This window comes from Suncus etruscus, chromosome X (assembly GCF_024139225.1).
Source record: "Suncus etruscus isolate mSunEtr1 chromosome X, mSunEtr1.pri.cur, whole genome shotgun sequence".
Classification (NCBI taxonomy): domain Eukaryota; kingdom Metazoa; phylum Chordata; class Mammalia; order Eulipotyphla; family Soricidae; genus Suncus; species Suncus etruscus.
Genome location: NC_064868.1, coordinates 7,554,257 through 7,581,046, shown reverse-complemented (window position 1 = coordinate 7,581,046; position 26,790 = coordinate 7,554,257). Strand labels below are relative to the sequence as shown.

The window sequence follows — 26,790 nt, the reverse complement described above, 5'->3', positions numbered from 1 at the left end:
GTTGCAAGATGGGATGGTGTAAAATGAGTGCTCCAGACTCAGTACTCCAGAGGGGACCAGGACAGAGCCTCCTATCCTTCAATCCCATCTCCACCAGTCAGTCTCCCCCCCCACACCACCTCACTCTGCATATTCTCTGGTCTAAGGTTCTAAAAAACTGGGAGTTCACTGCTCTCTGGCTCTCCTTGGGCATCAAAGGGAAGCTTCATGAGACTGTTCCTGTTTTGAGTGTGGTAAAAGAAAAAAAATTCCTATTATCAGGGCTGCTTTGTATTCCCCTGGGCCTGCAACCTCTCATGGTGTCACTGAGACAAAAACAAAAACAGAAAACCAACGCAGCAAATTACCCCTGCTACTGAGGCTTTTGTATGAAAGATGTTTTAGGGACATTTTCTTTGTTCTTATTTTCTTTGGCTCAGAGTGGGGAAATGTGTTCATTTTATTATTTGCTTTCTTTAAAATCGCAAACACTGAGGGAGAGAGACCGAGAGACGGAGAGTCAGAGAGAATTCTCAAACCAGTCCCAACCCTCGTCAGGCACATTTGCTGGCACACTGCAGCAGCTCCATCCGGATTGCAATGCGAACATGCCAGCCCAGCGGGATCAATCTGATGAAGCGGGCAATGATTGGGGGTCGGAGCAGGTTCTGGACTGTGGAGGTGCGGTCTGAATTTCCATAGAAGACCTAGAAAGAGGGAGGAAGTACTAGTCTTGACACATGGCGATTGGGAAGAAGGTAGAAAACATTGTCTCTCCAGCAGGCCCCAACTTCTAACAGAAAAATGTGCTTGTTTCAAAGCCTCCAACACTCCTGCTCCTACTACGTGCTCTCTATGGGCACCTCCAGGGCCCTATATGGGGGTGTCTAGAGCTGAATGTGCCATCCAATACGGTTGCCACAGTCAGCTAATGGGGCCTGAGAGAGGCTTGAAAGGCTGTAGCTCATTGCTTTGTGTGTATGTGTGTGTGTGTGTTTGTGGGGGGGGGGTTGGTTGATCACCAACACTGCTGGGTGTGGCCCCCAAACCAAAATGAATAAGTGAAACTTGATAGCAGTTTGTTTTCTCAGTCACAAGCGAAGTATGGTTCAGGTGATGTGACTATGAATTAGAAAATACAGGGCCCAGAGAGATAGCACAGCGGTGTTTGCCTTGCAAGCAGCCGATCCAGGACCAAAGGTGGTTGGTTCGAATCCCGGTGTCCCATATGGTCCCCGGTGCCTGCCAGGAGCTATTTCTGAGCAGACAGCCAGGAGTAACCCCTGAGCACTGCCGGGTGTGGCCCAAAAACCAAAAAAAAAAAAAAAATACAGACTTCCACCCTCACAGAAGCTTCTCTTGGATCATGTGAAAGGACAAAGCATCTCTGTTCTTGCCACTAATCTTAGGCTTAACTCATTTTGATTTTATAACAAATGTTGAGAAGGGCCATCTGACTCAAGAGCAGTGTGTCTCTGTTCCCATATCAGACTGTAGTCAAATCTCTCAAGCTGGCCCTGAGGATATGAGCAAAAGGGGAAGAAGGGTGTGTGTCTACTTTATTGCAAATAGCAAGGACTTCAGGACTTGGACCTTATATTAGAAAGGAAATAGAAGAAAGATTTTGGAAGGGGATAGGTAGTGCTCAGAGCAAAGAGCAAAAGGACAATAGTGCTTATTTTTCTGGCTAGAAATGATGCAGAGGCTGTTAGAAAAAGCTGCACTGAAAGTCTGGCTGTGTTTTTCTGGAATCATCCTTCTCACTCGTTCCAGAATCATAGTGCTTTGCTGGACAAGAAAGAATTATTTGATTCTCTTTAAGGATTATGTTCTGGGGGAAAAAAAACTGGCTACCACATTGAACTATCAAAAACAACAACAACAACAACAAACAAGAACACCCCTGCTGACATGACCTTTCAGTCTTCCCATTTGTACCACCTTTTATCCCCTTCTCAATGCTGTTTGCCCTTGAACTACCCTTGAACCTACTCAAGGGGGATGAGAGAGAGAGAGAGAGAGAGAGAGAGAGAGAGAGAGAGAGAGAGAGAGAGAGAGAGAGAGAATGAAGGAGAAACAGGCTTCAGAGGGCTCAGGAATCTCAGGATAGGCCTCTTTGCAAGCATCCTCAAGACCTTTAGAAATACAGACAGGGCTGGAAAAAGAATTCTCCTATCTTTTTGAAAAGCCTTAATAATGAGAACGAAATGAAATAATGTCCTAGTATAAAGATTATCTTTCCTATTGTGTTCAGACTTCTTGAAATCCATCCCATGCATGTCTTGCTGTCTGAATTGGCATAGGAGACCGCAAAGCCATCTGATTTTCAGCCACATATGTCTGCTTAACCTGATTTTATGTCCAAATGAGCTGACAGAAGTTTTATTCTCAGGCAGAAGGATGGTTAATATTTTCAGAACAGCTAGAGCATTTTTAGCACAGTGCAAATATACATTATGTTCAGGTGACACATATCTGTTATATTCATTATCAAATTATGCTAATGTTTGTTAAACATTTATGCTATATGTGATGCATGTTAATATCATGTGAATTAATTTGTATGTTTTATGTTAATATACTAAACATATTTGTAGAGTATATTTTGCATTTATATATGTATATGTGCTTTTCAAGAGTCCATGCTGTTCATTCTATGGTGAACAAATTCGGATGTTGGCCCTCAGAAATGGGGAAGATTAAAAGGCTTCTCAAAGATTTGAGACCTTCTCTGTACAAAGGATGAACTTTTAATCATGTGTGTAGTGGCTGGACTGTCAAATATTTCTCGATCAACTTCCTTTTGATTCTTACTTTTGACCATGTGTCTATCATGTATGATGGCCTGAGTTCAATCCCCAGAACCATATGCCATCCCCAATTGTCAGTACCTCCAGATATCACACCACTGGTCTCTCTAGCACTATAAGGCCTGAAAAACCATTGAAATTGGGTCCAACATAACAAAAATCCAAGCAAAAGTAAGGAGAGGTGAAATGTGGACAAGCCCTTCACTGCCAATGGTACTAGAGTATCAGACTCACGAAGACAATGAGTCTGGAACAGTCCTGCTAGCCAGCGTTGACCAGCCAATGCTATGTGGAGAGGAGGATTCAGAGCATTAAGAGTGACACTCATTCTCTGTGGCACTGAAGGTGCTTTGGGGGTAAACCGCACTTACCCGATTGTTTCCGGTTTGGTCCTTATAAAACACCCAGTTCAGACTTTCATCGCTCCTGTACTGCACGCTGTACTTGGTCATCCACTCATCGATGTCACAGCGCCCCTGGGTAAGGATCCCTGAAATGACCTTGACCTCTTTTAGGTCTATTTGTAGCCACTGGTTGCTGTCTTGGAATTTGGAGAGCCACGCACACCTGCCAGGGACACCACAAACCCTTAGGAACCTTTCCCTGGGGTGAGGGGGCCCTCTGAGACATGAGAACATGTTGTTTATGGAGGGGGTCTGAGTGCCTGACAGCCCGTCACAAAGTTTGGACAGTGTGGCCAAACTTTTAAACACCCAGAATCTGGCCTCCCACTAGTATTCAGCCTGTTATTTTTGAAGACTTCTCTCCCCCATGGACTTCCACCCACCATGAAATGATGGTCAGATTTAGCTAATTTGTCAAAGAACTGCCTCAGAGTATAGCTGAAATTGCCTTTTGTGTGTGGCTGAGCATGACTTTCTTCAAAATATGGGTCCCCATGGTTACTACACCTGCTGGTCCTTCCCTGGTCATTAGTTTGTCATGATGTTTTTCTCCATGAGCCTTTTTCCCCTTCCCATTCATGTTCTTTATACATGTGTGTCTTCAGTGGCAGAAGCTCTCTGTGATTTTCAGGGGCTGTCTATAAAGTCCAAAGAGCACAGAATCAAGTGGCTCTGGAAAGGCATTTGACAGTTGCAAAATAAATCACCAGTGAAGGAACTCTTGGTTCTTAGCCATGTCCCTCATAAATGGAGGAAACTCTCCTTTGTCTTTGGTGTTCTTGTTTGGGAGAACTGCTATTAATGCACATCTCTTCAATCATTCCTTCCTTGTCTGTGTTCATGTCTAATTTTCTCTTTGATTAACACTGGACTCTTTACTCTCATTCCAGATCTGTTCTAACTTTTAAATCTTGGGCATTGGATGATGACCAGTCAACATCTAGAGTCTTCCCGTACCCTCAGTGGAACACATCCTAAAGAAAGCTCATAGTTAACATATTTTTCGTACCATGAGACACACCTTTCCCCTGCAAAAGTGCATCTTATGGAGTGAATGCTTCCTGGAACTGAAGTTTGAGTGCAAGGAAGGAGAGCATCTAAAAAGTATGTGTGTCTTATGGTCAGGTGCATCTTATAGAGTGAAAAATACAGTATCTTCTCTCCATTCCTCCCTTTTAGCTTTCATCTTTCTGAATGTTATCTTCAGGGGTCTCCTACTCTATCACTTCAAATAACTAACCTACCTATTGGTTCCAACTCCTAATATTTCTCAGATCCAGCGATTTCACTCCCACCAGTTAAGTCCACATCATTAGCAATTCTTTTTTTTTGTTCTTGTTTTATTTTAGGGCCACACCTGGAAGAGCTCAAGGATTACTCCTGGCTCTGAGCTCAGGGATAACTCCTGGATAGCTGTAGGGGACTACATCCTGGATCTGCTGTGTGCAAGACAAGTACCCTGTACTTTCTTTTTAGCCCCTCACTAGCAATTCTTGCCTGGACTGATGCCCTAGCTTTGTTAATTAGTCTCCCACTAAACAGATAGCTCAGAAGAATCAGAAACTTATTCTCAGAACATGCTTCTGATTAGTATCCTCCTCAACTTTAACTTTTTCTCAACAGCATCTGCTAATGATCTCCCCGTATTCTCTTCCCATCTACTTTTGACCATAGAATCCTGCTGTGTTATCTGGGCAATGGGCCATCCAACTAAGATTCCATTCCTCAAGCCCCTGTGTGGTGAGTGGGGCCATGGGACCAAATTCTGATTAGTGAGAAGTGAGCTTTAAGTGGTCAACAGGATTATGCATGTGTATGCTCTTTCCCCCCTAACTAGAATGTGAATATGATGATGGATGTTACAGCGGTCATCAAACATTAAGATGAACTCTTCATGTTCAGGATGAAAGAACAAGAAATCCCTGATACCATCCAGCTACCAAAAGAGCTTTATCTTTTCATGAGATGGTATCAGGGGTTCTTTGTTATTTCATTGTTTTAGTCCTGTGCTTTGGGGGCCCTCTTTCACAAGCAGCACAAACTTGTATTCTAGCTAGTGCACATTCAGGTCCACATAAGGGCCATAATTTTTATAATGGCTAAGAAGGCTCTGCACAAATTCCAACTCTGCCAACCTCTCCACCCATGACTACCTGTGCCTTAACCTTAAGCCTATATGGTCCTTATGAGGCCTTTGAGGAATTCTCCCAACTCAGGGTCTATGCACCTGTTGCACTTTGTGCCTCCCCTGCCTCCCTCCCTTGAAACAACTGTAAATGGCAAGTTCAACATCTGTTCCTTGGCGAGGCTGGAGAGATATTATGGGAGTGAAGATGTGCTTTGCACGCACCTTGCATAATTTAATCCCTAAAACTGTATATGGTTCCTGAGTTCCTCCCCCAGGCATGGCCCTCCAAAACCATTAAGACCATCTTTTTCTGGAAAAGCCTTCCCTGGAACTTCATTTCTCTGCTCTCCCGGCCCTCACTTACCCATCCATGGCTCAGTGGATGACTATGTGCTAAAAGTCTGTCTTCCTCTCTGAGCCTGTGGAAAACCACCTGAATCGCTGCTGACTTACCCGAAACCCTGACTGTTGAGCCGGGCCTTGTGAGCAGTCCACGAGGAATACCAGCCCACGTACTGTCCCAGGTTTGAGCAGGTGATCTGGTCCTCTGTGACTTCTCCTGATTCAAAACCCAGAGGTGTATGATATGGACATTCTGAAAAAAGAAAACACACACAAGGAGATAGTAATATGGCGTTTCCAGAGTCCCCTGGAATGAGAAGCCTCTGAGGGAGTCAAGCCATGTCTCTTTGTGGAGCTGTTTGGTGACCACAGAAGGGATTGAGAGACACTTATATCCTCTACCTAAAACCTAAGAAACTGGCAGTGAAATATCACTCAGAAGGGCCATACTCATTTTTCCTAATTCACCTGGGTCTGGCCATGCTGAAGTGTCGTCCAGGGTCACTGATGCCCTGGGACCACATAGGATGCCAATATTGCAAACAAAACATTGGGGGGTGGTGAGCCTGGCAGGCATGCATTGAACCTGATGTTGGAGTGGAAAGGGACTGTTATTTAAATAAGGTTACTCATAACTTGTCCTTGGATGTTGATTGTCTGCTGCTTCTCATGTATTTCTTTCTACATTAGGAATTGTGTTGTGCTATTTGATCAAAAACTACCCATTGCCAATTTTGTATTTATTTATCTTTTTTCTTTCAGAGTAAAATATCCTTATATTGTTGGGGATAGCTATGAAGCCAACTTAAAATAAAATTCTCACCATCTTATTATTAGAAGTGATCACACAGTAGTAGTCTAAGTAGTTAAATCTAAAAGACATCTGCTGGGGATTTCTGATTGTTTTGCTTGCCACATCTAGAAAGAGAGGCCCTGATGGCTGGAACAATAGCAGTCCTCTGACACCACGGTGGGTGAGATGGCCCAGAATACTGCAGATATTCCCGTTCTTACAGCCTTGAACAATTTCTAGCCCCTGTCCCCTGTCTACTTTCTGAAACAAGACTCCAAATTCCATAAACTACTATTTAGGGAGTATCTTATTTATAACCAAATCTGTTTTCTAGCTGAATTTCTAAAGACAAAAATGCTACAGTTAGGTAAACACTTGGCCCCTTCTTTCCTTACTGTGAAATTGCAGACATGGAAAATCAATTTTCTTTCCCAGTGTGTCCATTGGAGTTCAGGTAAAGAGCCAAACATATTGACTAGGATCTCATTCCCTTGAACAGGAAAACAAATGCTGAGATCTTTCTGGGGAATAATTTTCCAAAAGTCAGTCAAACTGGGACCAGAGCACATACATGTCCTGCATATGAGGGGCCCTAACAATCCATAGCGACCTAAACATTGCCAGCACCCTAGCACCCCACTTCAGAACCACAGATGTGGTCCTAGAGCAGTGAAACCAACCCCCAAAGCCTACAGAATGGAAGGAGGCAGACACACAAATGCATGGAAGCCATGTAGAGACCCCAGAGTACTGACACGGACAGTCATGCCTGGTCCCCAGAGACTGAGGACAGGTGCTTTAGGCCTCCGACCAGGAGGCCCAAACTGCTCTATGTGCAGCAAAGAAACTTGCCCAATTCCTAAGGCAGGGAGTATGTGGGGTATTCACAGTTGATCCAGTACCAGCAGGTTCTTGGGAGACATCAAGAGTGTCCTCTAGTGTGGAAGGTGAGGGGGGACTTGCTAAGGAGACAGAGTCCAGTTCCATCCCCAAAGCAGTCTCTTCTTAACAAGAGCACTGTAGAAATAGTGCCTGCTGGGAGATTTGTCTTTTTAAGGGGGGGCAGTGAGGAAGGGGGAGAATTGGAGGAACACTAGTGCCAGAGCCATAAAGAATCTCTCACCTCTTTAATTCCCTGAGAGACTAGCCCAGGAAGTTGGAAGGACAAAATTCCCAGGGTTAGAAATCTAGATTCTGGGGCCGGGAAGGTGGCGCTGGAGGTAAGGTGTCTGCCTTGCAAGCGCTAGCGTAGGACGGACCGCGGTTCGATCCCCCGGCGTCCCATATGGTCCCCCCAAGCCAGGAGCGACTTCTGAGTGCATAGCCAGGAGTAACCTCTGAGCATCAAACAGGTGTGGCCCAAAAAAACAAAAAAAAAAAAAAAAAGAAAAGAAATCTAGATTCCTTCAAAGGCTGTCTCTGTGGCTCCTCCAAGATGAACCCCCATTCTATGTGGTTTTCTTTCCCAATATTTTGATTCCTGAGACTCTTGAGTTTCTTGAGTTTTTCTCTTGGCCTTTCTTAACCATCTGGCAGTTAACAAAGGCAGGCCTGTGCTGGCTTGACCGGAAGTGTGTCCCCTAGACACTCTCTATAGGACATAGGGCCTTCAGCAGTGCCATGGCCTCAGCTGGGAACCAACATCTGATTCCCATGTCCCACACCTCATCCCACCACACCCCTGAAATATGTTCTATTTTGTTTTTGTTTGGGGCCACACCCAGAAGTGCTGTGAGGTTGACTTCTGTACCCAGGGATTACTCCTGGTATTGCTTGGGAAACCATTTGCAGTGTCAGGATCAAACTTGGATTGTCCATGTATGAGGCAAGCACCTTACTCACAGTGCTCACTCTCTAGGCCCTGGAATGTTCAGGTGGTCAGTTCCATGGGGCTGATCCCAATTACTATATGGTTTTCAAAAGCAGACAATGCTAGACCCCAGCCCCAATCCTGCCCCATTCAGGCATTAGGGCCCCCAGCTAACCAGGTTCTACCTCACAAAACCTGTGACTTTTTGAGGCCTGAGAGTACAAGCACCATTAACTTGGGTTCAATCTGCACATCCAAATATGATCCTTTAAGTGATCACCACTACTAATGCCTAAGCCCAGAGCCAGGAATAAGCCCTGATCACAACCAGATGTGGCCCCCAAAACAAAACAAAGACCTTTTGGCTTTGACCTCAAAGATCTACAAAGCAGACTCAGGATTGATGTGTCTTAGGTGGGGCAGTGTGCCCCAGCATCCTGATAACTTGACCTGGGAGCTCATCGTCATGTCCATGCTCAGGCCACGGCCCCAAGGACTGATTCGTGCCTCTAAAGCTAGAGGTTTTAGTGGACACCAAAGTCATGAGTTGAAGGATCCTGCACTATGTGCAGTGGGACAAATGCTTCCCTTATGTGAGGCTCTGCTGGATTCTGTTCTCAGTTATTGGGTTTATTTTTTGGTTCTGGTTTTGGGGTCCCACCTGGCAGTGCTCAGGACATACTTCTGGTTTTGTGCTCAGAAGTCTCTCTAGGAGATGCTGGGGGAAGCATCTGGTATGCTGGGCATTGAACCACGGTTGGTTTCTTGGAATGTCTCCCCTTGACCTGTATTATCTCTCTGCTCACTCCCCCACCATTTTATTTTTATTTTCTATTTTAATTTTTTAGTGTATATTTTTTTACAAGTCTTTCACAGTTATATTTAAAGTACATAGTGACAGTGAATTAGGGCAATTCCCACCACCAGTGTTATTTTCTATTTTGTTTGTTTTGGGAACACATCCAGCGATGTTCAGGGTTTACTCCTGACTTGGCACTCAGGAATTAATCCTGATAGTGCTTGGGGAACCAAATGGAATGTGGGCAATTGATGTTGATTTGGCCATTTGTAATGCAAGTGTCATACCTGCTATACTATCTATCCAGCCCCATACATATATTTATTTATAAACCATATATATATTTGGTTTTTTGGCTACACCTGGTGATGCTGAGGGGTTACTCTTGGCTATGCATTCAAAAATTGCTCCTGGCTTGGGGGACCATATGGGATGTTGAAGAACCAAACTGTGGTCTGTCCTAGATTAGCGTGAGCAAGGCAAACACCCTACCGCTTGCACCACTGTTCTGGCCCCCAGCCCCATATATTTTTTAAGGAACTTCTATTTATAGCCAGTGCAGTCCGGGTTTGGATTCCATTCTCTGCAGGAGTTGAAGTCTGGGTAGTTTCATTATCTGTGAAGTGGGCACAGCAGTGAGGCCTGTGCCCAGAAGGAGGTCTACAGATAGTTGCGCCTGCAGAGAGTTTGGTGCCCTGAAGTGGGGGGTCCACAGATAGTAGTGCCTGCAGACATTTTGCAGTACACGGCTCCACAGTGCCAATATTGGTGAAATGGGGTCAGTTCCTGCGATCCGGATGTCTGCTTAAGTTTTTCCTGTTTGTTATTTTCTTTCCTCTCTTTCCTTTGGTTGATGATCAGTTGACAAGGAAGCACATACTTGGGCCTATTTGGGTAAGGTGCTAGTGCACCGTGCTGGAGATTGACCTCCTTTAGTTGTAGTGCCAAGGGTCACTGAGGTCACTGTGGTGGTCATTGTGGTGATCACACCTATGCTGGTCAGGGCTCCCTCCCTCTAGCTGTGTTTTCACCTGCCTGGCTATGGTGCAGTGGGAAACCATTCAAGGGACTGAGGGTCTCAGGTGCCAGAGCTGCTGGCTTGGTGCCCAGTGCATGGGGTGGCACTGGGGATCGAACTCACAGTCGCATTTGCAAGGCAGCCACTTTAGCCATTCACCTGCCATGCCTCATGTTTTTTTTTCTGATGACAGCTTCTTGGGTGGGGGGACAAAGTCAACAAACACCCTTGCACCTCATTCTGTCCTGTCCCTATTATCCTCCTCATCCCTCAAGGAGAACAGCTTTATGACTCTAAAGGTTTGGCTTCTCCCTGCTCCAATAAGACACGTGTGTGCCTTTGTGTGTGCCCACGTGTGTGATACTCAAGAGGAAAATCCTGTGGATGACATCTCCTGGTCTTAGAGATCTGGAAGGTCTAACTGGCTATCTGGAAGGTGGGGGGGGGGTGACTGGGCTCTGCCTCTTGTGGGAGGCACTGAAAGCTCCTTCTAAGACTTAGGCCTGGTCACATCCTGGATTAGTGGGCAATTTTTTTCTTTGAGGCAGCAGCATGTACAGTGGGGCCTGGAAGCCCTGAGCTCTGGGTCCCCTTCAGGAAGCAGAAGTGAAGAGAGTCACCCTCGAGTAACAGTGGTCCAGGTCTGGAGTCTACTACTGTATCTGAGCCAAGATTCCAGTTCCAGGTATCCCTTATGAGCCCAGGGTGGAGTGGGGGAGAGGGAGAACCGTCCAGAATCCTGTTGCCAGGCTCCTCACAGCTCAGAGGCTGTATCTAAAGTTGGAAAATGAGCAAAAACGCCTTTCCTCATGTACCCTGCTGCACTCACCTCCACTATTTTTTTCTCCTCTGTTCCTCTTTCCCCTCCCTTGCCACCTGTGGGCCTTCCTAGCATGCATGCCCCTCTTCTCATCCTTTGCTCACTTCCCCTGGTGGAGAATTTCCTTGGGCAGGAAGCAGGGGAGTTCCTGCTCCAACTTGCTCAGCCCACAGCTATCCCACACTGGTTGTGTGAATGGGGAAACAATCTCACCTCCATGTTGAACTGCAGAGAAAATGGCAGAAACCAGAAGCAGAGAGAGCGCTGCTTCAAGCCATGTACCAATTGGCAAGCCTTAAAAACTCTCTTTTGCCCAGTCAGAAAGAAATTGTTCACTGAGCATGAGCTAGCATTGAGCCACATCAAGAAGAAAGAAGGCTGGTGGGGGCTCTGTTCAGCCCTGCACAGAATGAGTCTTTCCCAACTCTCCTTCCCCCATGTTACTGGAAGCCATTCAGCCAGTTTGCCTGGAAAGAAAACCTGCATCCTCTATGGCACAAGTGGCTCTTCGGAGAGCTGATTTGGTAATTAGATGGATAAAGGCAGATGCATGATATGCTGCCAATTCGGGCTCAGCACATTTAATATACTAGACTGCTCTATTCAGACTATAATTTCTCAATTTGTAGACAAGAAGGCCAGACGTGCTTATGAAGAATGTTAATGTGAAGGAACACAAAGGGTGTTCAGGGACATTCATGTGACTTTTCTGAGGCACGTGGACCAGACTGGACTATCTGGAACACTCGTTGGAAAGGAAACAAAACTTATGGAAGACTCGAATATAAACTTGTAGGGAAAAATCTAATATCCGATCTAGCCTCAAGGCAAAGCAAAGCGTCCATGGATATTCTGCATGGTGCCACCTTAGCTAGGCAGGAGCAGGCCATGTTGGCTCTGGGGGCAAGGGTCCACCTGCCTTTGAGCATCTCCACTAGCAGCAAGCTGAGAACTGGGTGCCACAATCCCCCCTCCAGCTAGCCACCTGCTCTGGCGGGAACTGTCCAGGAGCAGCCAGAAAGCCTGGGAAGCTGTGAGTAACCCTGTTATTTTGTGCTTTTTCGGCTCTCCTTTGGGTAGGCCGACCCAGCACTCAGCAGTGCACTTGGCACACTGGTAAGGATTAGAGGCACCAGCTTGTCCGACTGCCCTAAATCCTTTCTCTCATGGGAAAGCCAATTAGCACCAACTAGCAACAGGCCAACCTTTTTACCCCAAGCTGCAGTTTGTCCTTTCTGGAAACATTCAGGCTGTTATGAAAAAGCAAAGAAAGAACAATGGGTAGAAAAGGGACAGCACTGAGGTGAAAGGTTTCTGATTTTGGAGCTTTCAGTTCATGGCAGTGACATAGGGAAGAGAATTAGATATGGGGGGACCTATGGCCCGTCTCAGCTTCCCAGTTGATTGGGTCAATAAAGTCAGCTGATAGCTCATTGCTCCTTTATTTCTCTTGAATTTATCTTAGGGTCATCCCAAGTGGTGTTCAGGGACTGCCAGCGACCTTGTGCTGGAAGTTGAATCTCTGCCTTCCGCATAATTATGCGTTCAACCCTGTGAGCTATACCTAATTCTTCTTAGAAAGAACTTGCTTGACATGGAATTCTAGCTGGCCCTGGATCTCTAGTGAAGGGTTAGTTCTATTCAAGGGGGAACCTTGGTTCCACCACATCCAATGCCTTCATTTCTGTCTCACCATCAGTGACCAGAACTTCAAGAGAGGGGATGATGCTGAATGCTAAATGTATTGTTAGTTGGAGAAGTATCTCAAATGGCTGTAGCACAGGCTTTTTCTCCGAGAGCCTTGGTTTGGATCCCTGGTGCTGCATCATCCCCTGAGTACCCCAAGGAGTGACCCCAAATACTGAGCCTGAAGGAGAGCCTAAGCACCACCAGGTGTGACCCCACCCTAAGACAAGCAGAAAGGTTCATAAAGGAGGGTGCTTCAGTAGTATGTGGGGGTTGTGGAGGGTGGGGGGGGGAGCAGCAAAATTTAATGGCCATGGGAATTAAGCCACAGAGAACAGTGGCACATCCTGGAGGAGATACTCATCCACTCACCCAACCAAGCAGGACTTCCTGGTTTCCTCTCTCCCTGGGCCCCAATGTTTTAGAATACTGAATTCAAAGAGTACTTCCTATCCCTTTAATAAATAGGAAAACAAAGACAGTAAGAGCCTTTGTAGACACTCCCTCAATTTCCCCACACTTTGCTATTCAAATGCAAATTTAATGAAATAATGAGGAGAAGCTCAAAGAGACACACAAACCTGTCTCTTGCGCAGCTATTATTAGGAACTTATATAAAGTGAATGACAAGGCCTGGCACTCTCAGTATCCTGGAGAGAGATGGCAAGGACCAGTACCTGCAAAACAGGCTCTGGAGCCCAGAGAGGGCTGAACAGTGCAAGTCTGAGTAGGGCCTCCGGAACATCTGAAGGCCAGGCTGTGTGTGCTAAGGAGCTGATCTTTCCACCATGCTCCAGTTCTCTGAGACCGCTACAAGATGCTTGAGTACCTCATCACCTCTCATGCCCTCTCATTAGAGATGTTGGGCAGTCAGCATCCATGGCCTGACCTGTTGCTAAGCTGCTTTAGTGGAACAGACACCAACAGCCCACCTTAGTGAAGGTGGTTCTAGTGGTCAGGAAAAACTGTTCGGCTGTTGGGATCCAGATCCTTTGAAATATAGCTTAGCATAAGTACAGCCATTTTGCCTCGAACAGACACTAGCCTAGGACGGACTGAAGTTTGATCCCCCGATGTCCTATATGGTCCCCCAAGCCAGCAATGATTTCTGAGCTCATAGCCAGGAGTAACCTCTGAGCATTACCAGGTGTGTCCCAAAAATTAAAAAACAAACAAACAAACAAAAAAAAACAAAGTGGGAGCCTCATAGTTAAGAAAGTGAGTGGGGCTGGATAGATAGTACAATGGGTAACATATCTTCCTTGCATGCTGCCAATTTGTACAATCTTAGTACCCTTTATAGTTCCTCTAAACCTCGCCAGGAATAAGCCCTGAGTACCACCAATTGTATTCCCCCAAAGCAAAACCAAACAAGAAAGGAGACAGGCTTATTACCTGAGCCCTTTATGGCTCTGGCTGTTCACCATGAATTAGTTTCTAATGATCTCATTATCCTGTTCCACCCATAGTTTGGGGCCATCTAACTATGTCAACCAGACTAGCTGGAGAGCTCAGAGCAGTCTTGAGACAATGCCACTCAAGCATTGAGTTTGCAGTAAGACAAACTGGTCTTTGCTGATACAACCTGAGAGTCTGATATCCCAAGAAAAGGAGACACTCACCTGGCATGCAGTCTAAGGAGGTGGCACCCGCTGACCACAAAGTGTTGGCACCTCCATGGCAGTCACACTTGCATGTTTTGTGATACCAGGGGTCCTCACCCTCATCCTGTGAGGGGGCAGAAAACTCAAGAGTTAATAAATGCAGAGGCAAAGGCAACTGTGGAGACTACCACTCTGCCCTACCATCTATTGACCTGTGGTCTCAGGTCACTTGTATACACAACAGCACCACGAAATTGTCTACACTCACTACCACTCATCTATAGCCTGGACAAGAAGCATCGAGTGCTGTGGGTGACAGCGAGAATTCCCACAGACACACCCTCACAGGAGGTGATGTTTGATTCATTTTATTATCTTCAGTCCAAAGTTAGATTTCCCCACATCCTATTTCAGAAGTCTCTTGAGTCAAGATGCCACTTCAAAATAAGACCTGGCTTCCTTGCATTCTCTCATTGGAATCTGAGTTTTTCCAATATACCCAGATAAAACGTGCCTTGGATATAACCAGGGAGAAGTATTCTTGAGGAGGTGAAATGTGACTCAGCAGTAGAGCATTTGCCTTGCATGAGCGAGGCTCTGGGTTGGGTTCTAGGATATATACAAAGCAACTTTGGGCCAGTGTGATAGTGCAGTGGTGGAGAAGATGCCCTGCATGCGGCTTAAATTCACTGTTCAATTATCAGCACCCCATATGGCCTTCCAAGCATCACAGGAATGATCCCTGAGCACAGAGCCCAGAGTAAGCCCTAAGCACAGCCATATGTGCCCCCGAACCAAAAACAACCACCACCAACAATAAAAAAAAACAACTTCCCAAACTGCTTTATTTTACCTAAGTGGGGACTCCTCAACGAACAGACCTTGTATTGCTCGTTGCTTCATTGATTCTTCCCTCATTGCACTGATAATTTGTTGTTTACAAGACTCTCTCATCCCACCCACCCCACAGAAAAGATTCGGACAGAGTAGAGACCCAGATGGTACTTAGCGTTGCTTAGTCATAAAGCTTTATTTCTTTTTCAGCACCAAGGATCAAGTCCTGGGCATCATGAATGCAAGGTAAGTGCTCTAGCATTGAGCCATGTCCTAGCTCATCATAAAGTACTCCTAAATGAAGCTATACAAATTGTTTTTAGGCACGATGTTATTGCACAATTAATGTAGTCTAGTGTGAACATAAAAACAAATATTCCGTGGGCCTGCTTTATTGCGACACCCACACTGTTGCAGTGATCTGAACGCAGACATGTACTGTCTCAGAGGTGAGCCCGAACATTAGGTTTGGCCAGGAAAATCCTTGAGTAACAGAATCCATATAATTTCCAACTTTCACATACCTCAGTGGATGATCCCAGTGTGGCTGAGTAGGACAGCAGAGGAGAAATCCGATTTAAAAGAAAGAAATTCAACAAAGTGATTCATTACATGGCAAAGTGAAATGAAAATAGTCCCAGGAGTTATCAAAGCTGCTTCTGGAAGAAGTCAAGCAAAATAAGTCACTACCAGGTGAAATATGGGCTCAGTTGGGGAATCTTTGAGGCAGGAAAATGAAATAGGTAATGATCTAGGATAATTATTAATTTTATCCCTTACAGAGCTTTGCAAAATATGTTGCGTAGAGGAAGAAAAAGCGCCAATAATCCTTAAGGCTTACATCCAACGCATCACTTTTAATACTACATTATAAATATTCTCAATCTCTTCACTGCTTTTATCTTTGTTTATTATGGGAAGTGTGCAGGGAAACACTCAGCTGTGCTCAGGACTTACATCCCCAGTGGGGCTCAGAGAACCATAAGGGATGCCAGGGTCTGCTGCATTCAAGGCAAGTACCCTACCCACTGTGTTATCTCTCCAATCCTTTCCCTATTTTTTATTTTTAATGCATTTGAGCAACATAGTTTGCATATGAAAGGGATTTGGGTGAGGCCCCCAGATCCAAAATCTAATATACAGACTATCGGAGCATGAATAAAGAGAATGGACACACCATTTGATAGGAAAGGGAGCTTATATACAATAGCTGGCATTTGTGAAGGATGTTGTGATCTGTTCAATGCTATAGCCACTAATTCCCAAGTGCCTATTTGAATTTTAATTAGTTAACATTAGTAAAATTAAACATTTAATTCCTCGGTTGTACCACCTCCTTTCCTAGTACTATATGGCTAGTTGTCTAGGGGCGAACATTTTGCTCAGCCCAGAAGGTTCCATCACATAGGATTGGCTTAAAGATCTATTTTGGGCTGGAGAGTACACACAATGGGCACAGAGCATGCTTTGCACTCTGAAGGTCTAGGGAATCCCAGCAATGCAAGATCCCCCAAGCACTCTCAGCAGTGACTCCATTCAGGAATAGCCCTGAGCACTGCCATATGTGACCCCCAAATAAAATACCAAGAGTTCAAAAGTAAAGCTTGATTTCCAATTTTCAACACAGTAACAAGCTTTATTGTTTTCTCCAATGATAAAAGCAGCACATCTCTATTGTCAAAAATCTCAAAGCCTCCCCTTAGATTATTTTATTTTACTTTTACTTTATTTTATTTTATTTTTGGTTTTTGGGCCACACATTCTGAAATGATGGGTTGTGTGTTTCACAATCCCCAGAGAGAGAGAGAGAGAGGGAGCCCCATGCTCCTAGTTTGGGTAAGACAAGAGATGCAGGCCTGGCAGCAATTCTAACACAGGAAATAATTCACACACAGTTGGGAAGGAATAGAAGGTCAGAAACTCACACCACAAGCTGTTCACTCACAAGCCAGTCACTCCACCACATGGAACCACAAGCCAAGATGGCAGCTCCTCCTCCAGGCCTCCAAAACAGACTTTATTGAGAAAAACAAAGCCCACCCCCGAAGGGAGGGGAAAAAGCCAGATGATGAGGCAATGGGGAAACTTTTTTTTAACATGTAAACCAAGGGAACCAATCGAGAGACATCTAATTAGAAGGCAATATGAGGACCAATACAAAGGCCTCTACCAACATCACTCAGGTGTTACTCCTGGCTCTGTGTTCAGAAATTGCTCATGGCAGGCTCGGGGGACCATATGGGATTCTGGGGATCGAACCGGCATCCATCCTGGGTTAGCCACATGCAAGGCAAATATGCCCTACCACTGTGCCATTGCTCTGGCCCCAGATATTCTTATTTTAAACCCAACTTGATGATTCCTCATAAACTGTGAGATGGTTTCAGAGAGTCGAAGAATGATCAGAAAGAAGAAATAGTACAGTGTGAAAGACACTGGCCTTGCACATTGATTACCCTGATTAGATTCCTGGTACCCTAAATTCTGCCAGCAGTGATCTCTAGAACAGGATTAAGCCCTTGAGCACTGCTGGGTGTGACCCCAAAACAAAACAAAGCAAAATTTCACTCAAATTGTGCCTTCATTGAAATAATACCTAAGTACCTAAGTATCTTCCATTCGGCCCCCTTTTGTGTATCTGCTATGAGCCAGGCACAGGAGCAGACCTCAGGCCTCCTGAAATGGTAGTTTCCTGCTCAGCCGAGACCCCATAGGGCTGAGACCCCAGGAGATCCCAAGCTGCTAGAGGGTGACATATGGAGAGTCCTCCATGTGGTCTACACAGCCTGATAAGGCAAGGCCGGAAGAGACTTAGGTTTCAGTCAGTGAAAATTCAGGGCACTCTGTACCTATGAATGGGAGCACAAAGGTCTGAATAGCTGGGGAAGTGAATTACTTACTTTGTGGAGCAGCTTCATAGAGAGCAGGGGTTTAGGGGTTTAGATTTAGAGGTTGAGGAGCCTGTGAAAGGTACTAGTGCTGCAGATAAGGGGAAGCTTCTGGATCTCTGTGAAAGTGCAACTTGGGCCTTCCCAGTGGGTATGAAGATTGCCACAGGGCACTCAATTCTAGAGTTGTTCTCAAACAGCAAAGTGGTTGATAGAGGCTGTACATCCCTAGTGTGCTGGGTATCATCCTTGCCCTCAGATAAGTGAGGAGCTGGCTAAAATGTACAAGGGTCCTGTTGATTGGGCAAACAAATTGTGCCAAGACCCCTTTTCTTTTTTTCTTTTCATTTATTTTCTTTCCTCTTTACTTTTCTTTGTTTTTTGGGGCCACATCTGGCAGCACTCAGGGGTTCCTCTGGTTCTGAGCTCAGAAATTGCTCCTGGCACGCTCAGGGGACCATCCCAGGCCGGCCATGTGCAAGGCAAATGCCCTACTGCTGTATTGCTCTGGCCCCAAGACCCCTTTTCTTGATGGAGGCACAGGAATGGGTGACTGACAGTCACCAATAGTGTGACCTTGAAAATGGAATCAATTTTGTCCCCACAAATTGGTGGTAATCCTGAGCACAACCAGGCTTCAAGTGAGGCTCAGGACCCCACTAATTGCATTTGGCTTTTCCTGGAAGATTCCACACAGGGTAGAAACAGTACCAGGGATGAATGGGCAGGGGTGGGCTCCAGGCCCCTTGCTGGTCAGAGCTGGTGGGCAGCTTTTGGGACAATTTTGCTTCACATCCTTCTTTCCCAAGAGAGCCTTTGAATGTAGGTAGCATGGGACTGGGAGGGTCCAACTCCTTCTAGCAATGAGCAGAAAGCCCAGGGAACAAGGAACACTTTTACAGAAAACTCAGGTACTCTCCTAAGGAGCAGCAAGATGATTTCTGTTGTCACTGCAGTGATTTAGTCACCCAATACTCTGGCAAAGCATGTCAAAGTACAATAGCCACCACTACCAACGAGAGTATGGATGGAAGGAGCAGGGGAGCAGGGGAGCCTTAACAGGGCTCAGCAGGCTCCAAGCTGTAGGGGTCTGCCACTCATCCCCTGGGCTGGCTGCCCTGGGAACCTTTTGTTCAGAGGGTCATCCCAAGGGAATCAGGAAAGTCAGGCGTGCCACTCCCTTGCAATGCCATTTGTAAGCTGCAAAGAGAAAATATATAAAAGAGGTAGCTGGAAAAACACGAGTTTGGATCAGATACCACCAATTTCAGGACTGTCCTTCCCATGGAAACAGATAAAGGAAAGCTTCCAGTTCTGAAGGATACAAACCTTATAGCTTCCGACCAACCAGAAAAGCCAGATGTGTATGCAGGAGAGAATCCTCGCAGGCTGTAGTTAGGTCGCTCTCTTAAAGGAGAGAGAAGGAAATTGCTTCTGGCATGAAAGTGTTGCTATTTTAGGTGAGGCATATCTAGGGGTAATTCTGTTATCTGTATGCACTTCAACACAGAGGAGGCTCAGAAACTAAGACAAAGATGACAAAGGCCATGTGGTGCCTGATTCCATTGGCATGGAAAATCCACAATAGGTGGATCTGTGGAGGAAAAAAAAGCACAGTAGTGGTCTCCAGGCAGTGGAGCTGGGAGCTTGGCGGGGCGTCATGTCCGTGGAGCAATGAAAATATTCCACAACTAGACTCTGCACTCCAGAAATCTGGAACTCTACCTCAAACCACTAAATCACATACTATTTTTTGCATTTTTTTTTGAGGAGAGTGGTTAGTGGGTGAGACCGGATGGTGCTTGGGGCTTACTCCTGCCTTTGTGCTCAGAGATCATTCCTGGCAAGGTCTGTGGAATCAAATGGAGTGCTGGGGATAGAAATGTTTGCGAGACAGGTGCCTTAACCCTTGCATTCTCTCTAGCCCCAAATAGAACACTTCCCCCACCCTGCCCCTGTCTTTGTTTTTAGCTTTTTTTTTGTTTTGTCTTAGGGCCACACCTGGCTCAGGGTTTACTCTTAGTTCTGTACTCCAAGATCACTCCTGGTGATGCTCAGGGGACCGTAGGGGTCAAGACTGGATCAAAACCAAGTTGGCCATGTGCAAGGCAAGCACCCCCCCCCGCTGCTCCAGCCCCATTTACAGCACATTTTAAAAGTGCAGATTTAACGGTATGTAAATGACATTTCAGTAGATGTACTCTAAAAAAGAAATCTGCTTTCGCAGCTGGTTATATGCCTGCAAAGAGGTCCTTCTCACCTGTAAGATGAAGGCTGGTGATTTTTAAAACATAATAATGATAATAATAACAGGACCAAATCATGGACCATTCAACATAAATATTTTTGCAGTCATTACTGGCATTGAATCAGAAATGTATAACCTCATGGCAGCCTGCCTCGGTTAGAATACAAAGTAGGCGCTTTTCTGTGATGATCTGAACATTCCCAAGAGAACCTGCACCCAGTGCCTAGATGGAGTCCATCCATTTACCTGATTTCCAACCAATATGGACCCACCACCTCTGGGGGGAATAGAAACAGTAAAGAGTAAAGTAAACAAAGCATCTTTGTCTTCAGCCTCCCAGAGGTGCAGTAAAACCATCTTTTCAGGAGGCTTGTTGCCTTATTTCTCCATCTGTACTTTAAGCGGATTACGTGCAGCAAGTGTGTCCTGGCTTCTTTCTCTGTCTCTGGGAATGTCACTCTCATTCAGAGAACATGTACAGGTGGTCAGTCACCCTGGCCTTGCTTGGCTGGCTGCCCTGCTTCCATAGGGAGAGAGGGCCCAGGCCTGGGCTCAGGGTCTAAGAATGTCTCTGGCTGTGTGCCTTTGCTTATACTGAATGGATCTAATTGAGTAATGTATTGTTAAATTTTTATAGGCCTTCTTCCCATTGGGGGCAAAGGCTGTCATAGGGTTGTTAGGCCTCACACTGCAGAAACAGTAAAGTCCTGGTGGGTATTCCAGTTCTTACATATTATTTGGCCCATTGTGGGCACTCAAGGATGGATTCTTGATTAGGCCAACAAATGAAGGTTCAAATGAAGGGATCATGATGCCAAACTCAAAGGAGGAATAGTCTGAGTGTGAATTCTGTGATGCTGAGAACCAGGGATATTGGGAGTAAGCCTGGAATGGCTCAGTTTAGATTTTCTTGATGAGGAAACTTCAAGGAGTAAGAGGAAACAACAAAACCCCAAAGCATTTTAATGTAAGTAAACAGTTAATTATTTGGTTTGGCTTTGGGGCAACACCTGGCTGTGCTCAAGGGTTACTCCTGGCTCTGCACTCAGGGATCAATCCTGGCAGGTTCAAAGGAGCATATGATATGCTGGGGATTGAATCCAAACTTCCTATCCACTGCACTATGGCTCCAGCCCTAAGAGTTAATTTTTAAACTCATGGAGAGTTAGCTTCTGAATTGCAAAGAGGAGGCTGGAAGAGAGTCCAAATGGTTCTTATTTAGAAATATGGGGCCGGAGAGATAGCATGGAGGTAAGGTGTTTGCCTTTCATGCAGAAGGTCATCGGTTCGAATCCCGGCGTCCCATGTGGTCCCCCGTGCCTGCCAGGAGCAATTTCTGAGCCTGAAGCCAGGAATAACCCCTGAGCACTGCAGGGTGTGACTCAAAAACCACAAAAAAAAAAAGAAAGAAAAAGAAATATAATAGGGGTCCAGAGATATAGTACAGTGAGTAAGGTGCTTGCCTTGTATGAAACTGTCCCAGATTTAATACCCTGTACCTCATATGATCCCTTCATCCCTGGAGTGATGTCTGAGCTTCAAACTAGGAATAAGTCTTGAGCACCTCTGGGTGTGGCTCCAAAACAAACAAACAAACAAAAACCAAAAAAAATTTTGTTTGTTTGTTACTGTTTGGGGGCCACTCCTGGTGGTGCTCGGGGTTACTCCTGGTTCTTGGCTAAGAAATCGCTCTTGGAAAGCTCGGGGATGCCAGGATACGGGATGCCAAGGATCGAACCAGGATCTGTCCCAGGTCAGCCGAGTGCAAGGCAAATGCCCTACCACTGTGCTATCGCTCTGGCCCCAAGAAAAATATGGTTTGCAAAATAACCTTTGGATTTATTCCATATAGGTCTTTCTAAATCCCCAGCAATGTGACTAAAGCACAAAAGTCATGAAACAGGAGAATCCCAAAGGTAGAAGAAGATGCCAGTGAGACTGTTCGAATGATTGAGCATGTGTCTTATACATGCAAGCTCTGACTTTGAGTTCCAACACAGCATGCCCCCTACCTGTACTACCTTTGGCTGTGATTCCCACGCCAATTAAAAAGCAAGAAAGAGCAGGTAGAGAGAACAGTTGAAACAAGCAATTTTGACCCCACTTGGTAAGTTTTAGCATGACTTTCTACCAGGTCATTTGCAGAGGGGAAAGCTGGGCTTCCCTTCTTCCTGCCTCAGTTGTCTCCCTGGTTTCCTGAAACACACAAAAAGACACATGGGCCGGATGTTTCAAAGGAGCCTAAAGAGGAATTTTGAGGATCCTTGAGAGTTGAGAAAGGCATGAATGACAATAATCTAGGCCTAGGCACTTGAGAGAGAATGTAAAGGCATGTTTTACGAACAGGCCTTTCAGTTCTTTTTATTTAACCATGTCGTTACTGCCAGGACCATATTTAGAATTTTCTTCATTTGAGGGTCACACCCAGCAGAGCTCAGGGGCTGTTCTTGGCTCTGTGTTCAGTAGTCATGATCCCTGGCAGTCCTGGGGGAAACAAATATTTTTTAAAGTTCTGTTTTGGGGGTAAGGGAGAACCAACTGGAAATGCACAGGACTTACACCAGGCTCTGTGCACACTGATCACTCCTGGCTCTGCTCAAGGGGCATATGCAGTGCTATGCTAGGGATCCAACTGGGATCAGCTAGACAAGTGCTTTACCCCCTAGTTCTATCTTTCCAACCCCTGATTTAAAATTTTTAAATGACTCAGGAGATTGAGTCTTCAAGTGTTCTGACTTTCCCTTGGCTCAAGCCTTTTCTATTAAGCGTCTAATAGTTCTCTAGGTTACATTAATCCATATTTAAACCAGGCTAACCTCTTTTCAATCTGCTCAAGACTTGGTTACACTGGCTATCCCAGCAAAGTTATAAATAGCATCCTTGGACATACCCAATACTGTTGAGTATTAGAAGATAAAATCCTACCATCACTTAATCTAACTTGAAAAATTCCAAGGATCAACTAGAATCTAGTGATTAGATTTTCTCATTGTTGTAACTTTTAGCTTTTTTGTTGTCATTGTTTTAGTTTTCCTTGCAATTGGCAAGGCCCTTTATTTCTTCTGTACAAGTTGAATCACGGTTTGAATTAATTTAGAAGTTCGTCACAGACCAGAAAGTCAGTGGCAGAGACCATATGTACAATGACGTAGCTGTTGTTCTTTAATACTAGATATTAATGACCATGCCTTACTAATTGATGTTTAATTAGTCAGGTTACATTTATATCAATCAACTATATTACCAGCACAATCACAATATGAAGAATTGGGTGAATGCTCAGGCTGGATAGCACATACCTTCATAGCCGAAGAGAAGTAAAACCAGGAGACCTTCTATCTTGCAGGACATTCTCCCCTTGTCCTTGGCCTTAGCTCTTCTTTATCAGAGTGGGGAGCTTTCCCAGGAGCAGAAGCTTAACTTGAGCCCTGGCCTTCTTAAGCATCTAATTCTATTTAGTTATTAGGGCTTTGGCTGAGCTCCATCAAGTTAACCTATATAGTTAGCTGTCTCAATAAGGAAGTCCCAGACGAGTGTACTGTCAAGTGAAGCCATCTGCCCAAAGGAAGCTATTAGTTTTATTCTATCTTTAGATGCCAGGGAAGCAGTAGAGGGTTATCGAAACTAGAATCAGAAGACTCAGGTCTCAGTCTTTTCTGCCATCTTCCTCAAAGGGGCGACCTTGAGAAATTCTTGCCAAATAAATTTGAACAGTCTAGAATTCTATGAAAATGAATGAAAATTCCCCTCATATCTTGGTATCATGATAACTTGATATCATGTTCTTACCTATTGACTCAGGAAAATATGAAATTTTGGAGGGGGAAGCGAGGGGAACTATGAACACAGGATGTATAGCGATGTTTATCATTCTAAAAATTTGCCCATGTTTTTTTTTTTTTATTTGGAGGGACATGTCCAGGCTCCAAGGGGACGGAATCTGGGCCTCCTAGATGAGTTCCAGCTTCTTAAGCTATTTCTTTGTCCCAACAAAATACAAAATTTGTTATTTTGTTTTGTTTTGGGGCCACACCCTCAGAAACTCAGGGATTACTCCTGATTTAGCACTCAGGCATTACTCCTAATGGTGCTCAGGAAGCGATATGAAGCTTCTGGGGATCAAATAGGGTCAGATGCATACATCTTGCATAAGGCAAGCACCCTTCTTGCTGTATTAGCTCTCCAGACCCTGTGAACTCTACTCAGCAGAAAAGTCAGTTCTAGGCCTTATGTTAGGTTCTGACTCCAGGCCCCCTGATGAGGCCAATACAAGGGTGGGTAAGGATCTCTTCTTCTAGGCTTGGAAAAGGAAGCAAAGACTTTGAGCCACAGACGAGGAAGCATTGTCAGAGCAATGGACTTAATTTATTGAAGGTAGGGACAACAAGGCTTTTAAGGATAAACTTTAGGCGGGGAAACAGCTTAGGCATTACAGCAACAAGATGGTATGCAGATACAACAGTCACAAGGTACATGGCGTCATTGATTTGGATGGCATGCAAAGATAGTGGTTACAATACTCATGGCATCATTAAATCAGGAAACATGTAAAGATAGTGTAGCAATGCTCATGGCATCATTAAATAAGGAACTATGTAAAGATAGCGGTTGCAATGCTTATGGCACTATTACCCTAGACAGTTTTTTTGACCTGGATAACTTTCTCCTTAGCTCATCCTGCATTCATAACAGCAGGGGACACAAGTCTCTAAACAGAGATTTTCTTTTATATTCGAGGCCAGCTAGCAGAAATCTCCTTATTTCCCAGCCTCTCTCCCCATAGCCTTAGGTAGGCTTCTCAGACCTATTGTCTTTCCCTTACAGTAAAAGGATTTTCAGTAGGAGGTAAGCAGTGAAATAAAATCAGGTTTTATATTGACATTCAGAGAAGGGGGAAAAAGGAGAATAATGAATTCAAAAGAGAACACAGGCTTCTCCAGGGGAGAGAGCCCCAGTATATATCCCAGCATGCAGGGATGAAGGTACAATATCAAGTGGGGAGATGAGGGTGGCACATATGTAAGCACCATGTGAATGGGCTGGCAACACACATGTCTGCCTTTCTTTTGTTCCAAGTTGGCTTTGTAGGATTTCTCCCAAGCTGCCCCACATGGGGCTTTTTACTCAGGTCTGAGTCTGTTGCTAAGGTGGTTGTCAAAGAAAAAATTTGGGAGAAGTTGATGGTCTTCTTTGACCTTCTTTTCCTGGCTTTTGTTTTTGCCAGAGCTTCTCTCAGGGTGGAGGGGGCTGTGCAGCCTTTTCTGGGTCTGTGCTGGTACCAGTTAAAGGTTTTAAAATTTGTTCATAGAGCTGCTTGGCAGCAAGCAGTGACTGCCTCTTACCATCCTTGGCCACTGCCAGTTCGCATCCTAGCTGCAGGGACAGATGCTGACAGTGTGCCAGTAGTGCCAGCAGCCAGCTCCACCCCCCACTTATACCTCTCTGGCCAACAAAATACTTAGAATAAAAACTTGCAATAATATTTTAGAACTGGACTGAACTGAGGTGAGTGTTCCTAGAAAAGAGGACCTATTACCCATCCATTTCAGTTTCTTCCAGGAAAATGAAGAAACAGAAATACTCCCAAACAGTTTCTATGAAGCAATCACCACTGTGATAACAAAATCAGATAGAGACATTGGCAAAAAAGAGATAACTAGAGGCTGATATGCTTGATGAACACAGATGCAAAGACCCTCCACAAAATACTAGCAAATATAATCTAATAGCTCATCAAGAAGGTTATATACTATGACCAAGTAGGATTCATTCTAGAGATGCAAGGATGGTTTATGATACACAAGTCAATCAATATAATGGACCATATCAACAAAAGAAAATATAAAAATTATGATTATAGCATAGATGCAGATAAAGCAGTTAATAAGGTCCAGCACCTGTTCATGATAAAAATTCTCAAGAAGATGGAAATTGAAGGAACTTTCCTCAATATAGTCAAGCCATTTACCACAAGTCCATGGAGAGCATTATACTCAATGAGGAAAAACTAAAAGTCTGTCTTCTGAGATCTGGCACAAGACAAGTTTGGCACCCTCTATTTAATATAGTATTGGAATATAGTATTGAAATGACTTGTCATAGCAATTAAGCAAGAAAAATATATCAAAGGCATCTATATGGGAATGGAAAAAAATCAAGATCTCACTCTTTGCAGATGCCATGATACTATATTTAGAAAATCCTAAAAACTACAAAAAAGCTAGCAGAAAAATATTTTTAAAGTTTCAGGCTACAAAAATAATATACAAAATTTTATGGTTTTTCCATATACAAGTACTGAAAGAGAAGAAAGGGACATTTAAAACATTCAATTCACAGTTGTGCTTTGGAAAATCAAGTATCTTGGAGTAAAGAAGTGAAAGACCTATACAAAGAAAACCACAAAACATTACTTCAAGAAATAAAAGAGGGGCCCAGAGAGATAGCACAGCAGCATTTGCCTTGCAAGCAGCTGATCCAGGACCAAAGGTGGTTGGTTCGAATCCCAGTGTCCCATATGGTCCCCTGTGCCTGCCAGGAGCTATTTCTGAGCAGACAGCCAGGAGTAACCCCTGAGCACCGCCGGGTGTGACCCAAAAACCAAAAAAAAAAAAAAAAGAAATAAAA

General features: G+C 44.7%; 1 protein-coding gene across 1 annotated transcript; it reads right to left on the bottom strand.

Annotated features, from left to right (window-relative positions):
- Window positions 1–533: 533 nt before the first annotated feature.
- RS1 (retinoschisin 1) lies at window positions 534–23,514 on the bottom strand. Its single transcript, XM_049766817.1, has 6 exons — window positions 23,463–23,514; window positions 15,552–15,574; window positions 14,212–14,317; window positions 5,775–5,916; window positions 3,161–3,356; window positions 534–686 (listed from the first exon to the last, which is right to left on the bottom strand). Exons 1-6 carry the CDS (start codon window positions 23,512–23,514, stop codon window positions 534–536), a joined length of 672 nt encoding a protein of 223 aa, XP_049622774.1.
- Window positions 23,515–26,790: the final 3,276 nt, after the last annotated feature.

Bases quoted from the DNA above. Each gene is read 5' to 3' on its own strand.
- RS1 (XM_049766817.1), bottom strand. From the start codon at position 23,514: ATGTCCTGCAAGATAGAAGGTCTCCTGGTTTTACTTCTCTTCGGCTAT. The intron at 14,318-15,551 runs GTATGTGAAAGT...GCCCCCTCACAG, and splicing joins CACTGGGATCATCCACTGAG to GATGAGGGTGAGGACCCCTG. The intron at 3,357-5,774 runs GTAAGTCAGCAG...TGTCCCTGGCAG, and splicing joins CTCAACAGTCAGGGTTTCGG to GTGTGCGTGGCTCTCCAAAT.